The following is a 12,015-nucleotide window of genomic DNA, read 5'->3' on the forward strand; positions in this document are numbered from 1 at the left end:
ACTGGAGAGACACACCTCACTGTTTATGAATGGACAATTATAAACCATCTCACAACTCTATTATATTAATGTAATTGATGTCCAAAACTCTGGACATAATTGAGTGATCTTCTGTCCCAAAGCCCACAGGGTTGTGAGTGATCGTAGATAACACTGGCCAAGTCCAAACCTTAGCATGCAATGAGGAGATACAAGAGCTCTCCGATTCGTTATCTGGAGAGATGTTTGCATTCTGAAGCAAAGACCAAATTAAAGTAATAGAAAAAGCCCTTACCCAAATAAAATATATTTCTTTAGGATAGTGCTGTGTATTACAAATAGTCAGTTTATGAAATGAACAGAATGTCATGTCATCATTGTGTAATTTGTTCTAAAAAACATTAAACTAAAACACAAATGTATTGTTATTTTTGTTTTCTTTTCACACATCATAAACACTTTCCTGAATAATACAGTAACATTAGCTTGTGGAAAACAAATATATTGTTGTTACCAATATTGTTGTTCATTGCACTCAGTTCATTTGCTTAATATTCTTAGTAACTGTATTGCTTTCATTAATTACATGGCATTGATGCTTTCGGTTATAGTTTTCCAATATACACCACATCACAGATATATAGTCACTCAGCTATGGTGATGACTAGGTGATTGAATAGCTTTTAGTACAGAACTATATATTCTGTAAATAATATTCATCTCAACAACTTTATGTTTTTTGTCTCATTTTGGCTATAGATATACTGTATAATAGGCCTGTTTCATTTCTGTGGCCTTTGGTGTTATTTGCTTTATAAAATAAATGCTACTTGGTTTGATATTTTGTTATCTAGTACAATGACATTCATTCAAACATTCTTATGCATGACTCAAGTTTTCAAATACTTAATGGGCCACTGTATGTAGATATGACTGACAGTAACAGTATATTGACTGCAAGATTGTGCAAAAACCTCAGTGTTTACTGTGTTTACTGTTTTTCTCTTTATTTGTTCATACTGATTCAGGCTCATACTCAGATTCCAATTCTAATTTGTGAATGTTGATAAACATTACGTGTGAAATAGCTTATCCTACACAAATCAAGCTTGTCCAAAGGTCAGTTTCTGTAAGTGTAGAATGTAATCAACACTATTATGTTTTTCAGCGCACAAAGACATTAAAGGTGATATATCAGTGTTGCCTCCAAAAACCTTCGAAAAAGAATAGGAAGTCGTGTGAAAATAGTTAGAGAGTTCCCTAATTAGATAATTATTTTCCACAGAGACCAATAAAAAAACATCCCGCGGCCAAACAACATAACAGAAAGTGCATGTTCCTGATATTTGAATTTTTTGGTGAGAAGCACTACTTCATAGTTGTTTTCATACTTCATGGTGTTACGTCATATTGTCTGGTTTGTTCGGAAATGGGACATTTTACCTCACAAAGCAGCTAAAAAGGAATGGGTTGTTCCATTCTCCATTCAAACGGATTCTGCATTAATTGTGTAAATATTTTTAACATATTAATCAGTCAACTATTAATTGCAGAAATTGACACTTTCAATTTCCTAGCCCTATTAATTATACAATGGGGTATAATGAAAGTCTTTTACAAAGTATGTGTACTATTTTGGCTTAATTCCTATGATAAATATTACTCATAAGCAGGGTTGAGAGGGTTACTTTTGAAATGTAATCCACTACAGATTACAGAATACATGCTGTAAAATGTAATTTGTAATGTATTCCGTTAGATTACTCAAGGTCAGTAACGTATTCTAAATACTTTGGATTACTTCTTCAGCACTGGTAGATTTTTTCACTTGTTTTGACTATAAAAACTCTGCCAGTACAAAATACACATGTTAAAAATACAAAATACAAACCAAAATATCTTATGCAGTGTTGTTTCTAAAACAAGATCAATCAAACTGATCTTGTTTTAAAGATTTTTAGATATTTTTACAGGAAAACAATACAAAAATTATTATCAAGAATATGACTTTTGCCCTAATATCAAAGGTCTTACTAGATAAAAGAAATTATGATCCAACATGAATTCTTTATTTTTTTATTTTTTTAGCCCCTTTTCTCCAAATTTGGAATGCCCTATTCCCACTACTTAGTAGGTCCTCATTACTCGCCTCAATCCGTGTGGCGGAGAACAAATCTCAGTTGCCTCCGCTTCTGAGACAGTCAATCCGCGCATCTTATCACGTGGCTCCCTGTGCATGACACCACGGAGACTCACAGCATGTGGAGGCTCATGCTACTCTCCGCGATCCACGCACAATTTACCACGTGCCCCATTGAGAGCAAGAACCACTAATCGTGACCACGAGGAGGTTACCCCATGTGGCTCCACCCTCCCTAGCAACTGGGCCAATTTGGTTGCTTAGGAGACCTGGCTGGAGTCACTCAGCACACCCTTCGATTCGAGCTCGCAACTCCAGGGGTGGTAGTCAGCGTCAGTACTTGCTGTGCTACCCAGGCCCCCAACGTGAATTTTCTTGATAAAAAAAACATGGTCGTGCCTGGTAACATGTGCATGTAAAATGGCTAGAAATAGCATTTTATCTTAGCGTAAAGCTGACAATTTACACAAGGTTTATTTCTATTTCTTCTGCAACAGACTTACTTCAAACTTACTTCTCTGTCTGCTCGTATGAATGTAACACATCATAAGAAAGTGTTTCACTGCTGTCAAAATGCACTTTGGATCGCATCATTTATATGTATAAATGTTTTCCATCTGAAAGGACTAAATATTAAATGAATCAAATGACAATAAAATGCAAAGTAATCTCTTCAGTAATCAAAATACTTTTTGAATGTAACTGTATTCTAATTACCAATGATTTAAATTGTAACTGTAGTGGAATACAGTTACTTATATTTTGTATTTTAAATACGTAATCCCATTACATGTAATCCATTACCCAACCCTGCTCATAAGAAGAAATACAGTAACTGATGTAACAATGTAACTTCAATATTGAAGTTTTGCTTTTTTTATGTGTCATATGCCTTTAGTAATATGCCTAGGTTTTACATGATTTTGGTTTTAGTTCATTAAGCTCCAGTGTTTGAGGGTTTGCAGTTCTCACTAAGAATAAAAGTAAAATGAAGACCATTACACTTTGCTTTGAAACCTGGCCCACCTGAAATCAGCAATTACACTTGCCTCCCATTTACAACTGTGAAAAGCCATGTACTCACAACAACAGCATTTTCTTTTTTAATCTGTGAAAAGGTTTCAGATAGGTTGTGCTGGGTCATGAGCTTTTGAGGTGAGGATAATCATTAATTTCCTAAATCACAGTGATTCTCTGAGATGACAAGCCTTGTCAGATATTATTTCAACCTGCTTCTGGGATTATTGGATAACAAAAATAGACAAAACGTCAATGCTCATTCTGCAGGGAAATTTCTCATGCAGCTCACCAACCCCAACATTTTATCTCAGAGAAAAATTAGTGTCTTAGTATGACCACAATAAATGGTTCTGAATTCAACTGTTGCATGGTGTAAAAGTTGTTTCATGCAGATTAATTAGTGCTTCGTGAAGCATTCAGTGTTTTAAGCCTTTTTGACTGAACGGGTTGTCCGACAGCATTTGTGGCATAATGTTGATTAACACAAACATTAATTTTGACTTGTCCCTCCTTTTCTTTTAAAAAAAAAAATTCTGGTTTAAAGTGAGGCACTTACAATGGAAGTGAATGGGGCCAATTTTGAAGGGTTAAAAGGCAGAAATCTGAAGCTTCTAATTTTATAAAAGTACTTACATTAATTATTCTGTTAAAACTTGTGTATTATTTGAGCGGTAAAGTTGTTTAAATCTGCATTTTTAAAGCTGTTTTAAGGTTTGCTGACATTACATCATCATGGCAACAAAGTTGTATAATTGGATATAACTTTACACAGAAAAGGTTAGCAAGCGATTTTACCACACTTAAATCATGTTAGCACACATATTGTCATGTAGGGTCCAGGTGGGTCCAAATTCAAGGTGTGGGGGTTCATATCGGCTTTATTTTTTTCCACATGAACCTCAAAAGGGTGGTCAGTGTAGGGGCTGGACCGAGCTTCCCTGGCCCAATTGTTCTCCCAGTGCATGCTACCGTATTTTATGACAGCTGTGATGAGGTACTATTGACTTTTCTCAGTTCTTATGAACAAAAAGCAACACCTCTTTAGCTTATATCCTTATTAAGCATAACTTAGATCAGTGTTTAGATCAGTGTTTTGGCACAACAATCCAACATAGTGTAAAACTTCACAGAAAAGGTTGAGATGTGAGAGTTTACTCTCCATTCTAAATGTTGTGTGGCCAAGCTGTATGTGTACTTGGTTTAAAGCAGAGTTTAGCCCAAGACAGACCACTGGTATTAAAATGAATGGGAGAAATTGAAATGCCCAACGGATGTAGAAAAGAAGTCAAACTTTACAGGCAAAAGAGTCAGTCACCTTTTAGAATCAGACATTGCCTGTCAGTCAACTCGAGAACACGGATGCGCATTAACTGAACCAGCCTGAATTTTTTTTTTCTTCGTGATTTAAGTTAAAGAAGCACAATTTATGATGCCATTGTTGTCAGATTTTACTACTGTTTTTAAATATGTTCTTTGATCGTAATCTTGACCAATTGTTTTGGGGATTTCCCCGTTCAAGTAGACCGAAGCTGTACTTTTATGCCAGTTTTTTACATAGAAAATATAGCTGGCTTGAAAGGGACTTTGGTTTAGAGCAAACTGCAGGACACCATGCTGCCTGTGACACCACACATTAATGAGAAAGACCAGGGTAATGAGCGGAAAACACACTGGCTTCACACTTCAGAGGCACAAACAGGGAAAACAGCAAACCTCACATTGCTGGGCTTCAATACAATGAACTCCAGATTAGTGCAGTTATTGTTGCGTTCTTTAACACAATAGGCTTGTGTGTTACCATAAAAAAAAAAAAAATGAAAACCTCTTTATGATGCCGTAATTTAAGCAAGGTTTCAAAAAGGATAGAGCAGTGTTTCCCTTTACCCTTTTTTTGATGAGAATGCACACACTTTCTTTAGAGCATCCCTGCTGTCTTTGATTAACATGAATGTTTCCTTTTTTGTTGTTTTTGATCAACAAACTGTAAAGAACAAAAAGGGTATTAAAAGAGACATTATTAAATGACAAATAGATTGAAAGGTCTCATCTTTGGACACACATTACACAGGATGAGTCAAACCAAACTTTTACTCTCAACACGCAGTGAAAAGATCTCTGTGCCAAACTTTGCAAGGAGTAAAAGCTCGATATTGGGATTGTTCAAGTAAAGATCGTGATTAATTGTAAAATCAATATTTTTTACTTATCCCCAATTAAGAAATCCAATTATTTTCACACCACCTGGAAACTTCTTACGTACCCCCGGTTAGGAATCACTAGGATAGAGCAGTAAAAGACTTTAAAAAATTTACAGCTTGAGAATTTAGAACTTGTGCCTTCAATGTGCCTGGGAAGCTCCCACATCTCGGTTAGGCAATCGTTATGATGTTGCCAACATTTTGTTATTCTACAGACATGGTTTGGGGTTTTTTCAAAATCCCTAAACCAAGACCAAAATTATCAGTAGTAACTAAAGCTTTTAAGCTACATCCACCAAACTTGGCACAGTCCAAACTTGGCTCTGACTTAGTGTGATTTGTCTTTTCTAACTGATCGGACTTACACTTTTCCCGTAGCAAGCAATTGAAAATCCAAAACAATCCCATAGACATTTACGGAATGTTTAAACAGGCAAAGTCTCTGTCACAGAATGTTTGTGATTTCAAATTCCAGCTGTCTTTCTGTCTGTCCGTCCATCTGTTTACAAACTAGATAGAATGCCAATGGCTAGCAATCAGTCAGAACACCCTAGAAACGCCTAGTAACCAGCCAAAAATACCCTAGTAACAACTAGAAATCAGCCAGAGGACAATAGCAATTGCTTATCAACCACAATGTCGACCTTAGCAACCACTTAGACACTGTCTCATTTTCTGTCTGACTGTACGGCCTGAATAATCTTTCAAACTACTGCAAACTTTTAGACAACATGTAATGCATTTAAGTCCTAAAATATACGAAAGAAACCAAACTTAAGCAAATGCACAATGAACACTGGCAAAAGCTCTTTTTTTATTTTTTACCAGTGGATAAGCATACTGTAATTGAATGCACCTAGGCCATCCGCTCCCTATAGCAGATCACACAGTCTGCGTAGGGCACCAAAAAATCTACCGGCTACCCTTCATTGCATGATATACTTTACTGAGGGGCCCAATAGCTGTTGCGGAACACTCTCCCTGTCAGAAGATACAACTTTGCTTGGTCATTTATGTTCTCATAACTCATAATTATGATATATATGACTCCTCTTGCATGTGCATACTTTGTTACCTAACTCTGTTTCTGCTTGCTTGTTTGGTCTTAAAACTGCAGTAGAACAATTTAACACATTTGTAACAAAGGTTTTTCAGGCTGAGGGATCTCGTCCTGTGCTGCAGATCTCAGGAAGTGAATGAGAAGTGCCTGGAGGTAGAGCAGCACATGAGTGGCCATTCTCAGAAGTATCAGAGCCCCTTTTTCCCAAGCACTGAGGCACATCAAACTGAGAATAATGGGATGTGACTGCCTTTGTTGCAGGACCCTTTCACCGGATCACACGCAGAGTGTGGCTGAGCAGTGTCACACTCACTGAGGGGGATCTGAGCACATCAGCTTGGATAGTCGGCCATCTATCTGGAGTTTATGTAATACAGAGAATGGGAGCTAAGAATAAATCCCTTCCCCCCACCAGTCTATTTCAGAATCAGATTTTTATGAGATGATTTTTATTAAATTAATATATTGGCTCATAGTCATATCTTGTGCACAGTAAGCGTAGACTTTGTTATCATATCTCCAAAGTAATTTGGTCCTCATAAAACGTTCACATAAATACATAACACGTTTATCATATAGAAACACTGAGATTGCACTGCATGACACCTCCAGCAGTTATGTTGCCACTAAGGACCTATAAAGTTAAAGCTAATGCAACAATGGGCTGTATTTAGAACTATTGAAATGTATGACATAAGAATTCAAGACATCTGCGAGTACACTAGAAGTAGGCCTCCTCTGGCCTTAAACTGTTCAGCTGTGTATTCATGATTTGTGTGTTAAAGGTCAAGTAGTCATGTGACATGTTTTGCCATATCACAAACCGCCTATAAGAGTACTGAAATCAGAGAAACGTGCATTTATATGCAATGAATGAAAGCAAATGCACCAGGATTTGTAAAAGATTTTTGGCTTTGCTTATTTCTGACGAACAGTAACGGTTCTTATAAAATGCATGAAAAAGGGAAAGCTGAGTTAATAACTTTAAACTCAAAAGCTCAGGAATGAGTACAGGAAGATCTGTAATAACTGGTTGGTGAGGTGAGAGAGGGATTCTTTCCCTTTGATTCTTTTTCACAGTCTGAGGAATGATGCCCGCAGGAGCATGTGCACCAAGCGAGCGCTTGTTTGGACTTTGCTGGTACTCTCTGTCTTTAATATGGGACTCGGGTTGTCCAGCATCACTCTGGGCATGCTGGGGATCAGACAAGTCCTGTGGGCGCAGAAGAGCCAAACCTCCTACTCTACACCGATATGGAGTGGCGTGTGTGTAAGAGACTTGTTTATTGCAACTTCTGCAGGAGGTTTATATGACCATTTATCAGTAGATATTACAGAAGAAACTGAATCTTACTAATATAAATATAAATGCAGAAATAATGTTCCTATATGATGTGCTGTATTTTGCTCAGTATGTCAAATAAAGCAATTTACATATATATTGTTTTTTTTAAGTGCATGTAAACACACATTTCTCATTTAAGGGCCAGATAATTTAAATGCACTACTTCAAAATTATACAAATAAATCTGTATAGTATGTACAGTGTATCTGTATAATAATTGTAATGCATTTCAACACACTTTTTAAATATCTTTTTTTATACTGTTGACTACAATGATCTGGAATCAATATACATTCTATCTAACTCACACAATCCACTTTAATATTGCTGTTGATAATGATAATGTTGCATTATGTGCAGTGTCGATATGTGGAACTGGCACACTAAATAAAATATTATTGAAAATAATTATTCTAAATATTAGCGTGGAGTGAATCAGCATGATTCAAATAGTTTATCTTCACAAAATCCAATGCAATGTGAAATTTCATTTCTGTGCTGGTCCAGCTAGGTTTGATTTAGATCCAGTAATAGATCTACAGTATCTTTCACAGTTTCTTGTCTGTGGACTTTGTGGGATACTGTGTGCCAAGAAGAGGACTGGACTGACTGTAAGAGTGATACAAGTAGCAAGAATATAAATATTTCTTATCTAATCTATACACATATTTACAGACATAACCATTGCAAGCCATTTGTAAACATTGCTCTAGTCCCTACTTTATACCTCTTGTGATACCATCTTGTAATAAGACACTTTTTTATTTAGTTGTTTTCTTACACCTGTTGTTTCCTACCTCACCTCACAGATGATCCTATTTTCAGCCTGTTGCATATGTGGACTTATTGGGGGAATTCTCAATGTGCAGTTTGTGCGGGCGATGGTGAAAAAAGTGGACAGCCTGTACTATCTGCACCTGGCCTTCCTCTGCCTGGCCTGTCTGGGCATCTTTGGCTGCACCCTCTCCACCTGGCTCACCTGCAGACTTGCCAGCTGTGAGCAGAAAAGATTGTTTCTGGAAAGGGATTTGTCCCTGCATCATTCTGTGGAGATGACCGAGAAGGTGAAGTTGGCATGTGTAGGTCAATTGTAACTGATAATTCATTATTGCTTTTATTGTGTTGTCACTTTATTTGAAATGCACCAGGATTTGGCTTGTAAAACTGATCTGCCTAGTGAAGTTGTGACAGTTCAGATTGCCTCTCTAAACCCATGAGGAGTTACTCTAATGTTTCAAGTTGTAATACTAAAGGATTTGTTTTTGCATTGTACAGTAAGTATGACATTGTGTTTAGTGTCCTCTTTGGTGAAGTGAGTCTACTTCTTTCCTGGTTTGGTGATCAGTGACACATTAATGGGTAAATGAATACAATTAATGGGCCCCATACAAAGTGAACACTGACCTCTGAACAATCTAATATACTGTGGTTCCCAACAGTGTTCTTGGACAGTTTTGACCACTTAAAAATGTCAGAATGTCATTGCTTTAGATTACAAAATAAACAAGTGGCATCTGCAAACAAAAGATGAAAAAGTTATTCCTCAGTTATCAAATTTACTGAGCCATTTAAAAAAAGCTTTTTATATACACACACATATACAGTATTTATATGAATGTATAAATGTATAATCTTCAAAAGGTTAAAAGTTCATTAGCTTTAAAGGCATAGGCTTTCTCTATGTGTGTTTGTGTGTGTGTCTGTCTGTCTCATATATATATATATATATGAGACAGAGAGAGAGTTGATTACACTGACTGTTTTCTCTGCCCTATCAGGATGTTCGAGAGAAGTGTAGCCCTCCTGATACCTCACACAACAGGAGCATCTCACTACCATAAAGCTCCCAATCTTCAGATCTGTGTTCTGGTCTCATAAGATTGACTCATTATAAACATTTTTTAAATGAAGGATCAGATACTCAGTAGGTGCTTCTCAATCGGAAGGCTGTAGCCTTGTTAGGCTGGATATCTCGGCTGCAACATCATCAAGCACCACTGAAGGCCGTCTCAATTGTGAGGACACTTGGAAGGCAGCCTCGTTTCGCAGCCTTCGTTTGGGGGGAGTAGGGGGAGTTCGGGCCCCCCTGCTTCCGCGGGCCCCACGAGATTAAGCCCAGGTAAGCCTGTGCATTACTGCGGCCCTGGCAATGCACACTTACTAGACTGTCTCATTCTAGCACTGAATGCTGAGGAGTCTAGCCTATAGCCTCAGAAGGACTGGTCAAGGAAGGACACAGCCTAACTAGGCTGCAGCCTTCCGTTTGAGAAACACCCTGTGAAGTGACATCTGAATGCCAGCGGACAAGTGATGGAAACCGTGAATGGCTGCTAATATTCTTCTGAGCTCACAAAACAACAGCGACATCTGCTGGTGAAATGTGTCAGCATGCTCACTGGAGTGGAGCATGGAGTGCCTATCAGCAGAATACAATCAGGGAATCCTGTACACGTGTATATATCAACAGACATTTATTTAATGTTTCAAAATGTATTGTTAAACATTAAACGGTCCTAAGGTCCAGCCCCAGGCAATTAGGAAGATCACCAAAAAAATGGACCTGTTATATTGTGTTTGTATGTTTAGCTTCAATAAGTTGTAATAGAGACTCATACTAGATCAATACAAGTAATTATCTTAATTTAAACATAAAACATATATTAAACACATGTAAATAAATATTTTAAGAAAAACATTATGTTGTTTTCTTGGCACACAAAACCTTATTCCATGCAATGAAAGTGAATGGTGACTGCAGCTGAACATTCGGTCTAACATCTTTTGTGTTTCACTGAACAAAGTCAGTCATACTGGTGTGGGTTTTGAACAACATAAAGGTGAGTAAATGATAACAGAAATGTAATGTTTGGGTTAACTGTCCCTTTAAGTGGAATAACATAGCAGTAAGCAGTACTGGTGGATATCACTTAGGTGTTCAAGATATCCTACCAGAAGTTATTCCTTTCCTGTTTTATATATATACATATATATCTCAGGAGAAATATCTGAATGCTGTCTCTGCAACTGTGAGGATCCTAGAGGGCGCTGTGTCTCAGACACTATAACTCAGCCCCTGCTGCCCCTTTTCCCCTGTCTTCCACTTTGTGCCTCAGAAGCTGACAGCCCATGAACCATCCACAAATCATTGTTATAAACAGAAGCATTCCTTTGTCCTATGGGTATATAGAGCTTCATTTGGTTAATTCCCATGATATGTACTGGGGGCACTAAGTCGTTTAACACACAATTTATTAGCTTCTTGATTAATATCCCATGTAAAAGAAATGTGGTCTCTGGCCACCTCCCCCTCTACTCTGAAAAGTCTCTAATAATTTTCAGACTGATGATGTGAACATGGAAAAAAGTAAAACAATTACAAATAAAAAAACAAAAACAAATGATGGGCTTGCTGTTTCCAGTGTCTACACAGCTGTGGTCATCCCTATGCAATGTTTTCTTCTCTAGTTCTGTTTGTAATGCTCATTAAATTCTGATAATGAGGTGTGACATGAAGGATTTAATGCGGTTGATCAGAACTAAATTGTGTACAGAAGAAAACTAAACAAAGTTTCACTCTTAAAGGAATATTTCAGGCTAAATACAACAGTATCTGTGGCATGCTCTCAGTTACCACAGAAAATAATTTTGGCTCTTTCTACTTATAATAGAAGCCTTAAAGAAACAGTTCACCCAGAAATGAAAACTCTGGCATTATTTGCCCGTACGCATGCTGTTATTGTTTCTGTGGAATGAAAAAGAATAATTTTTGAAGGATCTTCTTCACACAGCTCTTTCCTGTCAAACTCTAAAAAAGACGGAGGGAGAACACCATTAAAGACAGTCCAGGAGACTCTGGGCTGTCAGTAAAGGGTTAAACGTTCGATGGTCATGTGACAAAACAGCATGGCGCTGATCACAACTGAGTTTGTCTTTAGGAGAAACAGAACTACATGGTAAGAAACCAAATTAAGTTTTTACATTAAAACCTGTTTGAGTCAAAAGATTAGTCTTTACTTTCATCCGATATGCCTTTTTTATATGAGCTATATATCACGAAATGCCACGTTGCTAAACACAATGTACACTAATGTGTACAACAGCACAAGGTTATCATTAGAAATCCAAAATTTACTGTGCATTTTCACACTGAGAAAACAAATTTGCTTTCAGAGGATTTCAGAGGATTTACTGCTTGAAGTTTAAAGGGGATTGTGCCTTCTCCGTAGTCAGCCCTAGACTATGGAATAACATACCTCTGGACATTAGATCCGCT

At 37.3% G+C, this 12,015-nt stretch overlaps 2 protein-coding genes across 2 annotated transcripts in view; one reads left to right on the forward strand and one right to left on the reverse strand.

Moving 5' to 3' along the window:
* Positions 1-12,015, reverse strand: part of abcb5 (ATP-binding cassette, sub-family B (MDR/TAP), member 5) — a 236,690-nt gene that overhangs the window by 100,038 nt on the left and 124,637 nt on the right. The window lies entirely within an intron of this gene.
* tmem196b (transmembrane protein 196b) lies at positions 7,283-10,365 on the forward strand. The gene is made up of 4 exons (XM_051720460.1): positions 7,283-7,667; positions 8,297-8,353; positions 8,552-8,806; positions 9,521-10,365. Exons 1-4 carry the CDS (start codon positions 7,503-7,505, stop codon positions 9,581-9,583), a joined length of 540 nt encoding a protein of 179 aa, XP_051576420.1. The 5' UTR covers positions 7,283-7,502; the 3' UTR covers positions 9,584-10,365.

The sequence above is a fragment of the Myxocyprinus asiaticus genome, chromosome 16 (genome assembly GCF_019703515.2).
Source record: "Myxocyprinus asiaticus isolate MX2 ecotype Aquarium Trade chromosome 16, UBuf_Myxa_2, whole genome shotgun sequence".
Classification (NCBI taxonomy): Eukaryota; Metazoa; Chordata; class Actinopteri; order Cypriniformes; family Catostomidae; genus Myxocyprinus; species Myxocyprinus asiaticus.